A 19,462-nucleotide genomic window follows, 5' to 3' on the forward strand; every position below is an offset into this window, starting at 1 on the left:
TGGGGGGATGAGTGATGGGGAGGGGGTGGCTGTGACGGGGCGGGGGGGAGGCAGTGATGGGGTGGGGGAGGGAGTGACAGGGGGAAGGGGGAGGCTGTGACAGGGGCAGGGGGAAGCAGTGATGGGGGGGGCAGGGGGAGGCAGTGACGGGGGGCAGGAGGAGGCTGTGACAGGGGGCAGGAGGAGGCTGTGACGGGGGCGGGGGGGAGGCAGTGACAGGGGCAGGAGGAGGCAGTGATGGGGGGGCAGGGGGAGGCAGTGACAGGGGCAGGGGGAGGCTGTGACAGGGGGCAGGGGGAGGCTGTGACAGGGGGCAGGGGGAGGCTGTGACAGGGGGCAGGGGGAGGCTGTGACAGGGGGCAGGGGAGTCAGTGACGGGGGGCAGGGGAGAGGCAGTGACGGGGTGCAGGGGGTCGGTAGTGACGGGGGCAGGGGGAGTCAGTGACGGGGGGCAGGGGGAGTCAGTGACGGGGGGCAGGGGGGCAGTGATGGGGTGCAGGGGGGATGCAGTGATGGGGGCAGGGGGGAGGGTAGTGACGGGGGGCAGGGGTGACGGTAGTGACGGGGGCAGGGGGGAGGCAGTGACGGGGGGCAGGGGTGACGGTAGTGACGGGGGGCAGGGTGGACGGTAGTGACGGGGGGCAGGGGGGACGGCAGTGACGGGGGGTCACGGGGACGGTCGTGACGGGGGGGCGGGGGGACGGTAGTGACGGGGGGCAGGGGGGATGGTAGTGACGGGGGGCAGGGGGTCGGTAGTGACGGGGGGCGGGGGGACGGTAGTGACGGGGGGCAGGTGGTCGGTAGTGACAGGGGGCAGGGGGGACGGTAGTGACAGGGGGCAGGGGGGACGGTAGTGACGGGGGCAGGGGGACGGTAGTGACGGGGGGGCAGGGGGGATGGTAGTGACGGGGGGCAGGGGGTCGGTAGTGACAGGGGGCAGTGGGGACGGTAGTTACGGGGGCAGGGGGGGAGGCAGTGACGGGGGGCATGGGGGGCGGGCGTGACGGGGTGCAGGGGGGATGATAGTGACGGGGTGCAGGGGGGATGATAGTGACGGGGGCAGTGGGGATGTAGTGACGGGGGGCAGGGGGTCGGTAGTGACGGGGGCGGGGGGACGGTAGTGGCGGGGTGCAGGCTGGCGCCATTCCACCCAACTTGAAATCAGCTGGACAAATGTGATTTGCTGTTGTCAAAGGTGCAGCATTGCAGAATGTCTAGACATGAGGCAGTCAATACTTGTCAAGTTTTCTTCTCTTTGGCCCAGAGAGAACATTATGTGACTCCACATTCTTCCTCACTGAGATTAGTTAACTCAAGGTGGATCAAACATCAAACCTGATCTGTACGCTGTGTAATACAGTGACAGATGTACGTAATCACTGACACTAGGGTGCAGCTTCTTTGCATAATCCTTTGTTAAACATAACATTGGGCCAAATTTTAATGCAAGGTAATATTTTACAGATAATTGCATTGTTTAATCTTTAATTGCCTGAAGGGCAAAGGACAATTCACTGACATAGTGACATTTTTGAACATCTGTTATCACTGTTGTTGAGTTCCCAGGCTATTTAAGCATTGACGTAAATCTGTCTAAACCTGACAATGAAATCAAATAGTCACAGTGTGTGTGTTTCTAGTAGCTAGTCTTTTCTTTCCGTTGATTTTCACAAAGCTTGGTATCTATGATCATCTAAGTTCAATGTACATCTATTCAACAGTTGCCTTTGCTCTTTACAGCACGCATATTTATTGTGTTGTATACAAATTCTATAGAGATCAGAACTATTCTGTTGTCGTACTTTTGTTATCGAAAATCCTTGTACCTTGTTCCTTCTTTTCTATGTGTTTCACGAGACAACTTTAAAGCTGGTGATATATTGGTGTAATTATGTGACACTATTCTGTTTCCATTACCCATTAGTATGTCTCTATAGTACTTTAGCATTGCCATAAGAAAGATAAAATGTTCAGTAACATTCTGCAGTTTACTATGCAGCTCAAAATCCCAGTGGTACAGCTCCATTGTGTGTTTTTAAATCGAGAGTTCAGTGCATCAGACCACAAAGGACTCATGATGGAAATGCATCCCCATTCCTTCACACACTGAGCTGCTTATCTGAGCAATGGAACTTTGGGATTGTGCTGTTGTCCAGAAATTAGATCTGTTCTTACAGGAAGAAAGAAATTTGGAGGGAGGGTGTTGGGTATCTGCTCGTGCCTATCTCATGGGAACTCCAATGGAATCTATAGCCTTGAATGAATCAGCTCTGGAATGCAATTGGAATAAGAACATAGGAAAGGAATGAGGAAAAGTCATCCCGTTCCATTTTCCCTCAATAATAGACATTCTCCCTCACCCCTACGTGAATCAAACCTCTATTAATATGCCTAAAATTCAGAGCCCCTTTCATTGACCCAGATCTTTTAAAAAAGAATATTGACCCATTTATTATACTATTTTCCCACATCTTGGCAAACAAAAGAGACACTAATCAAGCAATATTGATTTGACTGTCCATTATAATCCATGGTAAGAAGCCTTACAAGACCAGGTTAAAGTCCAACAGGGTTGTTTTGAATCACTAGCTTTCGGAGCGCAGCTCCTTCCTCAGGTGATTCACCTGAGGAAGGACCAATATCCAGAAGCTAGTAATTCGAAACCGACTTTAACCTGGTGTTGTAAGACTTCTTATTGTGCTCACCCCAGTCCAACACCGACATCTCCACATCATTATAATCAATGACCAATTTCTCTTTTTATTAACTTAGATTAATAAAAATATCTGATAGATATTCTGGCTGATGTTCTATCTTTTTGTATGCTCTTGGTGAAGTTCAATCTCACATCTTGCAAAATTAGTATTAATTTAATCCCATAGTATGGTCTTGGAGGCTTACACACTGTTGATGCTATTGGTTCATAGTTATCTGATTTGTCCCTTTCCCTAATTGAATTGAAATGTTATATTGGTATGATTCCAGTTCTCTAGAGGTCACTTTCCTTATTTACCACTTGCCAGTATGTCTTTGATTAATTAAAGTTCTTGATTCTTTCCTGGGGCTGTGGGCTTAACCAGAACATTTCCAATGCTACCGTGGGCAGCACGTTAGCATTGTGGATAGCACAATCGCTTCACAGCTCCAGGGTCCCAGGTTCGATTCCGGCTTGGGTCACTGTCTGTGCGGAGTCTGCACATCCTCCCCGTGTGTGCGTGGGTTTCCTCCGGGTGTTCCGGTTTCCTCCCACAGTCCAAAGATGTGCAAGTTAGGTGGATTGGACATGATAAATTGCCCTTAGTGTCCAAAATTGCCCTTAGTATTGGGTGGGGTTACTGGGTTATGGGGATAGGGTGGAGGTGTTGACCTTGGGTAGGGTGCTCTTTCCAGGAGCCGGTGCAGACTCGATGGGCCGAATGGCCTCCTTCTGCACTGTAAATTCTATGAATTCTATTATTTCCGAGGACAGTGTGTGGAAATGCACCTATTAAAGAATTAAAACAGTTGTCGGATTTTGCTCTTGGGTTTTACTATTTAAATATCTTATTCGACATAGAACATCCACACCTGTATATGGAGGAGAAATCTCTTTGGAGATGATTGAGTTGAAGGAGAAGGTTGCCACATTTTCGTCAACATCCCCATTCAGAAACCTTGAGATCATCACCACCTTGGGAGTAGGTGGATTTGGGAGAGTTGAGCTGGTAAGGAGATTTCCTCCTATAGAAAATGTGACATTGCACTTTTTCAGTGGTCAGAAATGTGTGGAATAACATTGGTGATAGTGAATTGGCAGCCTGTTTTACACTCTGCCCAATTTTCTTTTCTATCGGCCAAAATAGAGTAGAATAGGAAAGCTGGTGGGGTGTAAAACAGGCAGATGATTTATTATTGCCCATTTTGTACTATAGTCGAAGACCAGATTCAACCTAGACACTTCCATTACTGTTTCAGTGACCTGCTTTAACTGAGCCTTGCCTACTTTTGGGCCTATCTCCTGATATCCAGAATTCCACTCAGTACTGTCCCAACAGAGTTTCATCTCACTTAGATTTAGCACTGCTCTGGTTTTTCATAACAATGCTGCATTTGCTTATAATGCACACTTTTCCATTTCTGTAAAATTTGCAGCAGAAACTTATTAATTTGTATATATTGTGCACCCTCTCTTTTTGGAATGTAGAACACAAGCCAATAAGATAAATGCTTTAACTCAGTTACTTTACGAGAGCTACTGGTTACCTTACTTATCCTAATCCTTATCTTAATGCTAATGACCATTGACTTTACAAGTCCCGAAAGACGTGCTGGTAGGTAATTTGGACATTCTGAATTCTCCCTCCGTGTACCTGAACAAGCATTGTCATATGGCGACTAGGGGCTTTTCACAGTAACTGTATTGCAGTGTTGATGTAAGCCTACTTGTGACAATAAAGATTATTATTATTATTAGGAACAATGAGAAGAAAGAAATGTCAAGCATAAAAATTATGTTCCATAACGCTCTTTTCCACGATCTGAATCCCCACTCCTCCCCTCCCCCAAGCCCGTACATGACTTTTCCCGATGTAGCATTCCCAGCAAATAACTCCAAACATCTATCATTCTTCAAGTTGTGAGGTATTGCCTGATTTCTGTTTTAAATTCATGTTTCTCACGTTTCCATTTATGTTCTTTGGTCCTACTTCCCTCATTTGAATTAATAATTGGAGTTCATTTTGCTTGATCACTTAATGAACTCACCTTCATTGGGACATTTACATTTCTCTAATCTTTTAGACATGGCAGCATGGTGGCTCTGTGGTTAGCATTGCTGCCTCACCGTGCCAGGGACCCGGATTCAATTCCGGCCTCGGGTGACTGTGCGGAGTTTGCACACTCTCCCCGTGTGTGCGTGGGTTTCCTCTGAGTGTTCCGGTTTCCACCCACAGTCCAACGATGTGTAGGTGAGGTGGGGTTACAGGGATAGGGTAGGAGAGTAGGCCTAGATAAGGTGCTCTTTCAGAGGGTTGGTGCAGTCTCGATGGGCTGAATGGCCTCCTGCACTGTTGGGATTCTATGGACCTCCATTTACAGTTGCTGCTCTTTCTATCCATTTTGCACAGCATATATATCTTTTCAAGGAATGATTTTCAAAGTGGACCATTCTAAGTGTGGTTTGAATAGTTTGTTATGAAGCGCTACATATATAACTCACCATTCGATTACCATTCCTCGGGAGTTGAAGTTGAACCTGATAGTGTCTATTTAATGAATGCTGAAAGTCTCCTTAGTGTCCCAAAATGACATCTGCAGTATGCAAATTCTTCTCTGACATGAAGGGCGAAATTCTCCCCCCCCCACGACGGGTGGGAGAATAGCGGGAGGGCCTTCCCGACTTTTTTGACGCCCTCCCGCTATTCTCCCCCCCCCCCGCCGAAATCCCGACACGAATCGCTGCCGCCGTTTTTTTTACGGCCGGCAGCGATTCACAGCTGTTAGAAGGGCCGAAGTCCCAGCCCTTTACGACCTTTTTACGAACGGCAAAACACACCTGGTCCTGCCATTCGTAAAAACGTCGTGACCACCTGGAAAAAAATAACCATGGCACCGATTGGCACGGCAGTACCACGGCCGTGCCAAGGGTGCCATGGGCCCGCGATCGGTGCCCACCGATCGCGGGCAGCGGGCCCGATGCCCGCGCACTATTTGTCCTTCCGCCGCCCGCAGTATCAATACGCGGGCGGCTGAGGGGCAACCCGGACCGCGCATAGCGCGGGTTTCGCGCAAAAACGCGATGACGTCACCCGCGCATGCGCGGGTGGAGTCTTCCCACCTGCGCTATGCGCGGCTGACGTCATATGACGCGTCAGCCGGCGCTAAGTCCGACAAGCGGGTTTAACGATTTTCGTTAAGCCCGACTTGTCGGGGCCTCCGACGTCGGGCTGCTAGCCCCGACGGGGGACCAGAATCGGTCCCCCGTCGGGAAGGGGCGCGATGCCGTAAAACCCGCCCGGGTTTTACGGCAGTTTGACGATTTCCCCCGTTTTGGGAGAATTTCGCCCGAAGCGTTCCAGATACTATACGGATAAAGAAGTTAGCATGTGCATACTTCACATTGCTCTTAGGAGCACGAAACGAGCCGGATCAAGGCTCTTAATTGTGCGGGAGATAAAGTATCAGCTTCCCTCAACACTATATGGATGTGAGGTTGGAGACAGGCCGGGCCCAGCGCCCCACGTGGAGTCTGGACACGGACCTCCTGGCCGACGAGGCCTTCTGTCAAAAATCACCGTGGGTCATAGGCGACTACGTTAGTAACAACCAAAACGGGGAGGTCTCACCGTCCACGTTCTGGGAGGCACTGAAGGCCGTGATTAGAGGAGAGATGATAGCCTACAAGGCAAGCAGAGATAGGGAAGAGAGGGTGGGCAGGCAACAACTGGTGGACTCCATCCTGGGAGTCGACAGAAAATACTCCGAGGCCCCGACTGTAGAGCTGCTTTTGGAGAGGAAAAAGCTGCAAATGGACTTTAACCTGCTGTCCACTAGGAAAGCAGTGTACTGACTCCGCCAGACACGGGGGACCTTCTATGAACACGGAGACAAGGCTGGCCGCCTATTGGCTCACCAGCTGAGAAAGCAGGCAGCCACAAGGGAAATAGTGCAGGTTAAGGACAACAGAGGCAGACTGGTAGCAGAACCAAAGGAGGTCAATCGGGCATTTGAGACCATCTATTGGGGACTGTATGCCTCCGAGCATCCCCCCCCCATCTATTGGGGACTGTACGCCTCTGAGCATCCCCCCCCCCCCCCCCCCCCCCTGCCACCGGGGGGCGGGGCGGGGAGGAAGCGGTTCCTAGTCGGACTGGAACTACCAGTTGTAGGGGAACGACGGGGGGAGCTGGAAGCACTAATAGACCTGGGAGAAATCATGGACAGCATCAACTCCATGCAGGCGGAGAAGGCACCGGGCCCTGACGGGCTACCGGTGGGCTTCTACAAAAAATCTGCACCAGTCCTGGCCCCACACTTAAGGGACATGTTCGCGGACTCACTGGCAGGGGGCACTCTGTCCCCCAACGCTAGCGCAGGCCACAATTTCACTGATACCCAAAAAAGATAAAGACCTGATGGAATGTGGATCATACAGACCCATTTCACTGCTGAACGTGGATGCGAAAATACTCACAAAGGTCCTGGCCAAAAGCCTGGAGTGGTGTGTACCAGAGGTGGTCGCAGAGGACCAAACGCGCTTTGTCAAGGGTACGCAGTTCACATCGAACATCAGGCAGCTGAAAAGGCCTTCCACAGGGTCGAATGGAAAAACCTCCTCGATATATTGGAATGGTTTGGGCTCGGAGCAGGGTTCGCCGCCTGGGTAAGGCTCCTGTAAAACGCTCCCAAAGCGAGTGTCCGAACGAACACCACCAGCTCTGAATACTTCCAGCTACAGAGAGGAACAAGACAGGGCTGTCCCCTGTCCCCACTCTTGTTCACGCTCGCGATCGAACCCCTGGCGATAGCCCTGCGGGACACGAAAAGCTGGAAGGGAATCCGGAGAGGAGACAGAGAGCACAGAGTTTCACTCTATGCAGATGGCCTGCTTCTGTATGTCTCGAAGCCACAGGAGGGACTGAAGGCAATACTGCAAATCCTGAAAGAGTTTAGAACCTTCTTGGGCTACAAACTTAACCTGGGCAAAAGCAGGGCATTCCCAGTGAACCCAAACAGGGAGGGAGAGAGCTGGAGGGGCTCCCATTCAAAACGGCCCAGAACAGATTCCATTACCTGGGGATCCAGATAGCCAGAGACTGGACACGGATCCACAAGTGGAACCTGACCAGCCTGGTGGAGGAAGTAACCGCCTTCAACGGTGGGGCTCACTCCCACTCTCCCTGGCGGGGAGAGTGCAGACGATCAAGATGAACATACTGCCAAGGTTCCTCTTCCTGTTTAGATCCATTCTGATCTTCATCCCCAAGACTATTTTCCAAAACGTAGACAGACTAACCATGGTGCTTGTGTGGGGGGGGGGGGGTGCTGGTGAACCCGAGAATTCCCAGACACTGCAAAGAAGGAAACTCAAAGGGGGCTTGGCCTTACCAAACCTCCAATCCTACCACTGGGCAGCAACGGCAGAAAGAGTGAGGGGATGGATACAAGAACCCAACACAGTTTGGGTACAAATGGAGGAGGCATCTTGGAAAGGAACAACCCTCCGGGCCCTGGCTACAGCAGCACTCCCATCCTCCTCAACAAGGTACACAACGAGCCCAGTGGTAGCAGCCACGCTGAATACGTGGAACCAGCTGAGACAACGCTTCGGGATAACCAAAATGTCCCCCGTGGCTCCCATATGCAGCAATCACAGATTCCCCCCAGCCATGCTAGATACAATCTTCAAAAGATGGAGGCGGGACAGGGGCACAGTGACGATTGGGGACTTCTACGTAGGGCACAGACTGGGGACATGAGACGAATGTGACGAAGCTGGCAAAAGGGCAGGAAATGAGACACCTCCAAATAAAACACTTCCTCTGCAAAGAGGCAGTGGAGTACCCCGCTGATGCACTATCAATTACGCAAAGACGAGAGTAGGATGTAATCGAGGCTTTATTACACTGCGATTTGTGACTTCCTACAGCAGCTGACGAAATGGCTGCTGTACGGGGAGCACATATATTTATACTCCGCCTACTGGGCGGAGCCAGCAGGCAGGGAATCTACCCCCGTGCCTGTAGTACAGGGGCCTTACCATAAAGCACCTATATCACCATCCTTTATGTACAATATATACATCAGTGGTGACTACCACATTCACCCCCTGTTAAAAAATGAGTCCGGCGGGGGTGGTGGAGAACTATATACAGAAAGTTGTGTTTTAAAAGTACAGATATTACAAATTCAGGTGGTCCGGTGCCTTGATCTGTCGTCGAGAGCGCCGTAGTGCTGGTGGCGACTCAGGCGTCGGCTTTGTCTTCGGTGACTCAGGGAGTGTGTCGAAATCCTCTTCATCCCCGGGTGTGGGCTAGGGGAGGAGGGGATGAAGAGGATTTCAACAAGCTCCCGGAGTCGGGGCTGTGGTGGGGTGCGCCGGGGGAAGGGAGGGTGGTGCCGGGGCGGAGGGGGGGGTGTGTGTGGAACCATCTGGTGCCAGGTCCCTGAGGGAGACTGTGTCTTGGCGGCCGTCGGGGTACGTTACATAAGCGTATTGCAGGTTGGCGTGAAGTAGCTGTACCCTCTCAACCAATGGGTCTGCCTTGTGGAGTCGAACGTGTCTACGGAGGAGAATGGGTCCTGGAGCTGCCAGCCATGTCAGGAGCGAAACCCCTGAGGTGGACTTCCTAGGGAAAGCAAAGAGACGTTCATTGGGGGTTTCGTTAGTCGCGGTGCACAGGAGCGACCGAATGGAGTGAAGTGCGTCGGGGAGGACCTCCTGCCAGCGGGGGGCCGGGAGATTTCTGGACCGCAGGGTCAGCTGGACGGCCTTCCAGACCATCCCAGTCTCCCTCTCCACGAGCCCGTTTCCCCTGGCGTTGTAGCTGGTCATCCTGCTCAAGGCAATGCCCCTGTTGAGCAGGAACTGGCGCAGCTCATCGCTCATGAATGAGGATCCCCAGTCGCTTTGGATGTAGGCGGGGAAACCGAAAAGAGCGAAGATAATGTTGAGGGCTTTGATGACAGTGGCAGACGTCATGTCGGGGCCTGGGACGGCAAAGAGGAATCGGGAATATTCATCGACCACACTAAGAAAATGCTGAGGCGTTCAAAGGTGCGGGAGGCCTTCACCAGGCGCGCACGGTTTGACTGGTAGAAGTGCGGTTTACACTCCGAGCAGACCTGGCAGTCTCTGGTGATCTCCCTGACTTTCTCGATGGATTAGGGCAGATTGCGGGCCTTGATGAAATGGTAAAAACGTGTGACCCCTGAGTGACAGAGGTTGTCGTGCAGGGTCTGGAGTCAGTCCACTTGTGCGCTGGCACATGTACCTTGGGATAGGGCATCGGGGGGGGGGGGGGGTCTCGTTGAGCTTACCGGGGTGATACAAAATCTCGTAGTTGTAGGTGGAGAGCGTGACCCTCCACCTCAAGATTTTATCGTTTTTGATCTTGCCCCGCTGTGTGATATTAAACGTGAAGGCAACCAACCATTGGTCAGTGAGGAGAGTGAATCTCCTGCCGGCCAGGTAATGCCTCCAATGCCGCACAGCTTCAATGATGGCTTGGGCCTCCTTTTTGACGGAGGAGTGTCGAATTTCGGAGGCATGGAGGATGCGAGAAAAGAATGCCACAGGTCTGCCTGCCTGGTTGAGGGTGGCGGCCAGAGCGACGTCTGATGCATCACTCTCGACTTGGAATGGTAACGTCTCGTCGGCCGCGTGCATCGCGGCCTTGGCGATGTCGGCCTTGATACGTTAAAGGCCTGGTGAGCCTCGGCCGTCAGAAGAAAAACAGTGGATTGAATGAGTGGGCGGGCCTTGTCCGCATTGTTTGGGACCCTCTGGGCGTAGTACGAAAAGAACCACAGGCATCATTTGAGGGCCTTGGGGCAGTGGGGGAGGGGGAGTTCCATGAGGGGGCGCATGCGGTCGGGATCGGGCCCCAGAACTCCGTTCTGGGCCACATAGCCGAGGATGGCAAAGCGGTTCGTGCTGAATACGCACTCCTCCTTGTTATGCGTGAGGTTGAGGCGAGTGGCGGTGTGGAGGAATTTGGAAAGATTGGTGTCATGGTCCTGCTCATCGTTGCCGCAGATGGTGGCATCGTCCAGGTACGGGAAAGTGGCCCGCAGTCCGTACCGGTCAACCATTTGGTCCATCTTCCGTTGGAAGACCGAGACCCCGTTGGTGATGCCAAAGGGAACCATAACCGGGCAGCACGGTAGCATGGTGGTTAGCATAAATGCTTCACAGCTCCAGGGTCCCAGGTTCAGTTCCCGGCTGGGTCACTGTCTGTGCGGAGTCTGCACGTCCTCCCCATGTGTGCGTGGGCTTCCTCCGGGTGCTCCAGTTTCCTCCCACAGTCCAAAGATGTGCGGGCTAGGTGGATTGGCCATGCTAAATTGCCCTTAGTGTCCTGAAAAATAAGGTTAATTGGGGGGTTACTGGTATAGGGTGGATACATTGGCTTCAGTAGGGTGATCATTGCTCGGCATAACATCGAGGGCCGAAGGGCCTGTTCTGTGCTGTACTGTTCTAAATCTAAATCTAAATAAGAAAGTGATAAAGGCGGCCATCTGCTTCGAACGCAGTTGTATGGGCGGTCCGCCTTGCTGATGGGGAGCTGGTGGCAGGCAGAGCTCAGGTCTACTGTCGAGAAGACCCGGTACTGTGCAATCTGAATGACCATATCAGATATGCGTGGGAGGGGGTACGCGTCGAGCTGCGTGTACCAATTGATGGTCTGACTGCAGTCAACGACCATCCTGTTTTTCTCCCCAGGTTTGACCACTACCACTTGGGCTCTCCAGGGGCTGTTGCTGGCTTCAATGATGCCTTCCCGAAGCAGCCGCTGGACTTCAGACCTGATGAAGGTCCTGTCCCGGGTGCTGTACCGTCTGCTCCGAGTGGCGACGGGTTTGCAATCCAGGGTTAGGTTTGCAAAAAGGGAGGGTGGGTTGACCTTAAGGGTCGCGAGGCCGCACACAGTAAAGGGTGGTAGGGGCCTGCCGAATTTCAGGGTTAGGCTCTGGAGGTTGCACTGGAAGTCCAGGCCAAGTAGCAAGGCAGCGCAGAGGTTGGGGAGGACGTAGAGGTGGAAGCCGCTGAACTCCACGCCCTGGACAGTGAGAGTGGTGATGCAGTACCCCCGGATCGCCAAGGAGTGGGATCCGGAGGCCAGGGAGATTCTCTGGTCAGCAGGGTGTACTGCGAGGGAGCAGTACCTTACCGCATCGGGGTGAATGAAGGTCTCAATGCTCCCGGAGTCCAGCAGGCAGGAGATCTCGTGTCCGTTGACCTTTACTTTAGTTGAAGGAGTCGCGAGGTTGTGTGGACGAGACTGGTCAATCGTGACCGAGGCGCGATGCGGCTGGTCGTCGGCGGTTGCAGGCGATGAGCGGCCTGATGAGGTGCCCGATGGGCAGCGGTCCTGAGTCGGGTAAGATGTCGGCGCCCACGAGCGGCACATGTCGTGAGGGAGGCAAGGTGGCGGCGCCCTGGGGCTGCACGTGTCGTGAGGAAGGCAAGATGGCGTTGGTCCCGGGAGAAACAAGATGGTGGTGCCCACCGGCCGCACGTGTTGCAAGTCGAGCAAGATGGCAGCGTCCACTGGCCACACGTGGTCCGAAGAGGGAAGATGGCGGCACCCACTGGCCGCACGTGGGGGATGCCGGGACAATAGCGGTGATTGAGTGGGCCTGGCACACTGCAGCAAAATGTCCCTTCTTGCCACAGGCCTTGCAGAGGGCGCTCCACGCTGGGCAGCGCTGTCGGGGGTGTTTTGATTGCCCATAGAAGTAGCATTTGGACCCCCCAGGGTTGTTTGGCTGGTGCGCGGCACAGGCATGGGGTTGGCTGAGGGCGGTCGCTGATGGGGTCCACGATGGGGCGTCCGTCTGTGGAGTCCACGATGCACCGGGGGGGGCGGGGCGGGGGGGTGGGCCGCGCAGTCGGGGGCATACGCCTGAATGTTGTTTGATGCGAGCGTAAGTGAGAGCACTAGTTTTTTGGTCGCCGCGCGGTCGAGCGTGGCCCCCTCTAAGAGGCGCTGGCAGATGTAGTCAGACCCTATGCCCATAACAAATGCGTCTCTCATTAGCAAATTCGAGTGTTCCATGGCTGAAATGGACTGACAGTCACAGTCTCTAACTAGGGTGAGCAGGGCGCGCCAGAAATCTTCCACAGACTCAACGGGAAGTTGGCATCGCGTGGAGAGGAGGTGCCAGGCATAGATTTTGTTAGTCCGCTAAGTGTAGTTTTCCTTCAGTAGCGCCATGGCCTCTGTGTAGGTTGGCGCGTCCTGGACGAGTGGAATGACATTGGAGCTCAGCCACGTGTAAAAGATCTGGAGCTTCTGTGCTTCTGGAATTGCGTCTGGCAGACCCGATGTACGCTTCAAAACAGGCTAGCCAATGTTCAAAGTCCTTTTTGGTGTTGTCTGCTTGAGGATGCAGCTGCTGGCGATCTGGCTTGATGCGGAGGTCCATCTCTAAAAACTCTGTGTAATAAATTGATGCATTATTACGCAAAGACGAGAGTAGGATGTAATCGAGGCTTTATTACATTGAGATGTGTGGCCTCCTACAGCAGCTGACGAAATGGCTGCTGTACGGAGAGCACACATATTTATACACCGCCTACTGGGCAGAGCCAGCAGGCAGGGATCTATCCCCGTACCTGTAGTACAGGGGCCTTACCATAAAGCACCTATATCAACATCCTATATATACAATATATACATCAGTGGTGACTACCACACCCGGTGCCCCAGAAACCTCATTACTAGAGGACCTGGTAGGCACAAGCAACGGGAAGGGAGGGCTATGCGGGAAAATATACGGACAGCTACTGGACAGAGTCCGTACTCCACTGGACGGGACCAGATAAAAATGGGAGGATGAACTGGGTACAAAGGAGCGAAGCACTGAGCAGGGTGAACTCCATCTCCTCCTGCGCAAGGCTAAACCTAATGCAGCTCAAAGTGGTGCACAGAGCGCTCCTGACCAGAACCCGAATGAGCAGGTTCATCCCGGAGGTGGAGGTCAAATGTGAACGGTACCAGAGGGACCCGGCCAACCACACCCAAATGCTTTGTGCTTGCCACAAGCTTGCTGGGTTCTGGTCAGCCTTCTCCGAGGCAATGTCCAAGGTTGTGGGGGTGAGGGTGAAATCATGCTGAATATTGGCAATCTTCGGGGTATCGGAGCAGCCAGAGGTACACACATGGGGAAGGGGGCTATCGCCCTTGCTTTCGCTTCCCTAATTGCCCGCCGGATAATCCTGCTCGGCTGGCGATCGGCAGCACCACGCAAAGTGGCAGATCGGCTCGCTGACCCCTCGGAATTTCTCCACCTGGAGAAGATTAAGAACGCCATCCGAGGGTCAGAGGAAGGCTTCCTGGGTACTTGGGGGCAGTTTGTCGGGAGTAACCAAATAAGAATTTTTTTAAAACACCAAGATAGTTGAGGAGGTACCAAAAGACTGCGCAACCCGGGAGGGGGGGGGGGGGGGGGGGGGGGGGGGGACACCTTTTTGGACCAGGTTGAGGAGGAGGCTGAGCTATTGCATTGATGGCTGTCCAGGGAGGTCAGTATATGGCTGTCTGAATGAAGGGGGGTGGCAGCTCTCCAGGGTGGTACGGGCATGGATGACTGAGGGAGGGAGGGTGGCGACTGCCCAAGGAGGTCAGGACACGGTTTACTAAGGGAGGGAGGGAGAGAGGGAGGGAGGGAGAGAGCGTGGCGACTGCCCAAGGAGGTCAGGACACGGTTTACTAAGGGAGGGAGGGAGGGAGGGAGAGAGCGTGGCGACTGCCCAAGGAGGTCAGGGCAAGGCTGACTGAAGGATGGGGGGGGGGGGGATTTGGTGGTTGTCCAGGGAGGTCAGGGCATTGCTATCCCAGGGAGGAGGGTGACCACTGAGGTGGGGGTGCGGTTGATTAAGGGAGGTTGGGTCACAGCGGCCCTATGAAGGCTCATGAGAGCAGAGGAGTGGAGATGAACAGTGTAGGGAAAGCCTATCTTCATGGACAGGAGGTGAATCATGATAGAGGGAAGGTCAGTGGTGAGGTTGTCATAATTAAGATTAACAGAGGGAAGATCAAAGGTATGGAGGACCAGGGTCATGGATGGCAGGACTAGGGTAATGGCAAGCAGTTTAGTGGAGCCAAGGGGCAGGGCAAAGGTGATGAGGCCAGCTCTAGGCTAACATACAATTGATCTACCTTGATGGTGAGTGGGTCAAGTGTCACCAAAGGATGATGAAGTGAGCGTCGGGGGTGTAGAAGGGAAGCTGAAAGGTGACTGAGGGAGGGTGAAAGATGATGGCTTGTAGCTCCAGGGTCAATATGAGAGTGTCCATGGACATCCATTGACAACAGGAACAGGTATGTGTAGAGATCAAGGAGGGTTTTGTCTACAGTGGGGTAAGTGGGCACCAGGGTGAGGTTGACACACAGTCCTGGGACCTGCTTTGGTGAAAAGTGCTCAAGTCAGAAAGGAGGATTATTTAGACTGCGCTGACAAAATCTTTATCTGCATTGTGCCCATGGTTCACCTCTGGCAGACAAGATGGGCCTCGTGGACCCAGTGATTTTGGAGGCTTATCTGTAGGAGGATGGTAATTGGCAGAGGATGATCCAAGCACAGGATGACAACAAGGGACAGCAGCAGAGGATGAGGCAGCTCAGAATGCTGTCACGCAGTGTGATTTTGAGTGATGACATGCAATCCAATATAAACATTCGCGGAGTAATTGTCTACAAATATCACTTTTTCACAGGGTAAGGGATCAATTACTAGGGGGCATAGGTTTAAGGTGCGAGGGACAAGGTTTAGAGGAGATGTACGAGGCAAGGTTTTTACACAGAGGGTAGTGGGTGCCTGGAACTCGCTGCTGGAGGAGGTGGTGGAAGCAGGGACAATAGTGACGTTTAAGGGGGATCTTGACAAATACATCAATAGGATGGGAATGGAGGGATACGGACCCCAGAAGTGTAGAAGATTTTAGTTTAGACGGGCAACATGGTCGGCGCAGGCTTGGAGGGCTGAAGGGCCTGTTCCTGTGCTGTACTTTTCTTTGTTCTTTGTTGGTCCGCGCAGAATCTGAATGCACGACCAGGGACTCCGTCATGACCCGTTGCTTTCCATGGGTTCACTTTCAAGAAGGCCGATCTGACTTTGCAGGCTGTGACAGTGGGTATGGGTGTGTCTGAGGCTGCTGGGGTAGTTGGCAACGGTTAGTTGTCTTAGAACATAGAACATAGAACAGTACAGCACAGAACAGGCCCTTCGGCCCTCAATGTTGTGCCGAGCCATGATCACCCTACTCAAACCTACGTATCCACTCTATACCCGTAACCCAACAACCCCCCTTAACCTTACTTTTTATTAGGACACTACGGGCAATTTAGCATGGCCAATCCACCTAACCCGCACATCTTTGGACTGTGGGAGGAAACCGGAGCACCCGGAGGAAACCCACGCACACAGGGGGAGGACGTGCAGACTCCACACAGACAGTGACCCAGCCGGGAATCGAACCTGGGACCCTGGAGCTGTGAAGCATTTATGCTAACCACCATGCTACCCTGCTGCCCGAATGCTGTCCTGCTTGAAATGAGCATAGAATGCAATGTGTACATCTGGGAGGGGTACTCTGTTGCCAGAGATTCTACTCGGTTTTGCTTTGTCGCCTGTTATATTGTTTAAGCCTTGCCACAACCGACGAGTATTTGTGTCGTTAGTCTGCGACTCTAGCTGGTATTGTCTTTTGACATCCCTGATGACTTTGATTTGATTTGATTTATTATAGTCACATGTATTAGTATAGAGTGAAAAGGATTGTTCCTTGCATGCTGCACCAACAATGCATACCGTACATAGGGAAGGAAAGAGAGACTGCAGAATATAATGTTACAGGTATAGCAAGGTGTAGAGAAAAGATCAACTCAATACGAGGTAGGTCCATTCAAAAGTCTGATGGCAGCAGGGAAGAAGCTGTTCTTGAGTCGGTTGGTTCGTGACCTCAAACTTTGGTATCTTTTTCCTGACGGAAGAAGGTGGAAGTGAGTATGCCCGGGGTGCGTGGGGTCCTTAATTATGCTGGCTGCCTTTCTGAGGCAGCGGGTATTATAGATAGAGCCAATGGATGGGAGGCTGGTTTGCGTGATGGACTGGGCTACATTCACAACCTTTTGTAGTTTCCTACGGTCTTGGGCAGAGCAGGCTCCATACCAAGCTGTGATACAACTAGAAAGAATGCTTTCTATGGTCCATCTGTAGAAGTTGGTGAGTCGTAGCTGACATGCCAAATTTCCTTAGTCTTCTGAGAAAGTAGAGTCGTTGGTGGCCTTTCTTAACTATAGTGTTGGCATGGGGGACCAAGACAGGCTGTTAGTGATCGGTACACCTAAAAACTTGAAGCTCTCGACCCTTTCTATTTCATTCCCATTGATGTAGACAGGGGCATGTTCTCCACCACGCTTCCTACTGTCGTACCTAGATTTCTTGTAGAGGACTGGGTCACCCGTCTTCAATGCCTCAGACCTGGACTAGGGAGCGGATCACCTGGCTAAACTGTGGTATCCGGTTGGGGAACACATGTACTACCTTCTTTGGCACGCAGTGTTTGACACAAATACTGATGATGTCTGTGACGGTGGTAGCTTGTCTAGGTTGGCTGCTGACTTCTTGAATCTGGACCAGTCCACTGACTCCAAGCAGTCACGTAGGAGCCCTTCCGTTGCCTCAGACGAATATTGCACGACCTTCTTAACCGCATCTGCCTGCTTAAGTTTCTGCTTGTATGCCGGGAGAAGGAGCACCAACTTATGGTCTGATTTTCCGTAATGTGGTCGGAGGATAGGGCTGTAGGTGCCCTTGATGTTGGCGTAGCAGTGGTCAAGGATGTTAGGACCCCTGGTGGGACAGGAGATGTGGTGGTGGAATTTTGGTAGGACATTCTTGAGGTAGGCCTGGTTGAAGCCCCCGGCCGCGATGGACAAGGCCTCCAGATGTTCAGTTTCACTTTTGTTTATAGTGGTGTACGATTCATCAAGCACCTTCTTCACTTCTGTGAGGGGTGGGATGTAGACTGCCGTGATAATGGCAGAATTGAACTCCCGTGGAAGGTAGTATGGACAGCACTTCACAGTCAGGTATTCCAGGTCCGGGAGCAGCAGTATGCCAGGGTCGCCACATCTGAGCACCAGGAGGAGTTGACGAGGAGGCAAACTCCTTCACCCATCACCTTGCCCGAGGATGCCATGCAGTCTATCTGGTGAATTGAGAAGCCCTCAGGTTGTTTGGCACAGTCTGGTGAGGCAGGGGTGAGCCATGTCTGTGAAACAGAGCACACAGCAATCTCTCATGTCCCTCTGAGAGGTAGGTCTAACGTTAAATTCATCCAGCTTGTTTTCGATTGCTTGGACGTATTCCAGAGTATGCTGGGGAGAGGAGATTTGAAACCGTCGTTTTAGTCGGACCTGCAGATCGCTGCCTTTCTCTTGCTTCCTCGGTCAGTGGCTGCTTTTGGATGGTCCCGGGATCCATTCCTTCTCACCTACTTTCAGCCCAAGCCATGGTAAACCTGGACTACTAAAATTAAAAATCGTTAAAATAGAGGTACATAGTCTCCTTCAACCATTTTGAACAATTTTAGTGCCGACCTGTCCCTTGGTGGTAGTAAACTGATATGTCGACTAGCCCAATGGTACGTGGCACCTTTGACCTCTTTTGAGCAACCGGTGCGTCACTGACTGATAGATGTCACATCGATCTCCAGACAATTCCTGGCATGAATCACAGCTAAGAATGATGAGCTATAGACATTGGGCCCACCATTTCCCAAAGCGTTAACCCTTGTTGCAGCACACTACACAGCTCCACCACCACCACCCTGGAGGTTCACAGTCTCCTCAGATCAGCTCCTTGAGCCTCTGACAATGAACTCTTTTTACCTGCGTAGTGTCGTCTGCAACTATGAGGCCGGCCTCTTGTCTCGGTATGACCTTCTCGTCCATATCCAATGACTTCCTCAACCTGATGGAGCTCCGGTGGCCACTGCCGCATTCCCATCTCTGTGCCACTCACTTCCTCACTGGAGGAGTCGAAGTCTGAAAGCCTTGATCCCATAATCAAACCCACTGAAATGAGGCCCTTATAAACCTTGTACCGCTGCCAGTGGCTGCTGTGAATCTCTGAAGCACCTCCACTATCAGCTCCTCACTTTGGTGCCACCTTCTGCTGTGCCTCCATCCAAAGTACTGTTGCTTCTTGAATACACAGACTGCAGGCGGCTCCACAAAATGGCCGTCAGTTCCCTTCACAGCTCAGCTGTTGCTCAGATCTCACCTTGCACAAGTAGGTGAGCCTCAGATCGGGATTTTCCGGTCGCGCCAGCAACAGGAATCTGTGCAGGCGGGACCCTAAAATTTGGCGAGCATCCAGAATTCCCTTGACCTGGGGTTGGGATTTCCAGCCCCGTTGGAGTTGGGGCCAGAAAGTCCCACCCTCCGACTCCGTGCACCTAGTGTGTCACTGGTAAAATCAGAAAAAGGTAGGAAAGTATCTGACATTTGGCTGCTTCAACTACCTTATTAACCGGTCTACCATTGATCTGTACTATCGCCCGCATCTGGCAAAAACTGGTCGGCAGTGAATGTGCCAACCCAACACAGGCCCGTGCCTTTTTACTGGCCCCAAACCCCTCCTCCATTCCCACCTCCATAGGTCCAGTAAAATGTTTCCCTTTGTTTAAATCAGGGAAGGTGACCTGTTGATGTAAGCTCACATGGCGTTTCCTTTATTTTACATGATTGCA

At 52.4% G+C, this 19,462-nt stretch overlaps 1 protein-coding gene across 1 annotated transcript in view; it reads left to right on the forward strand.

The window, feature by feature from the left end:
• The window catches only part of prkg2 (protein kinase cGMP-dependent 2), a 221,626-nt gene that overhangs the window by 151,356 nt on the left and 50,808 nt on the right, over positions 1–19,462 (forward strand). Inside the window, exon 11 of the mRNA XM_038791780.1 lies at positions 3,557–3,704. Within this exon, the coding sequence (XP_038647708.1) occupies positions 3,557–3,704 (148 nt within the window). The remainder of the gene's footprint in view (positions 1–3,556; positions 3,705–19,462) is intronic.

The sequence above is a fragment of the Scyliorhinus canicula genome, chromosome 3 (assembly GCF_902713615.1).
Source record: "Scyliorhinus canicula chromosome 3, sScyCan1.1, whole genome shotgun sequence".
NCBI classification, from domain to species: domain Eukaryota; kingdom Metazoa; phylum Chordata; class Chondrichthyes; order Carcharhiniformes; family Scyliorhinidae; genus Scyliorhinus; species Scyliorhinus canicula.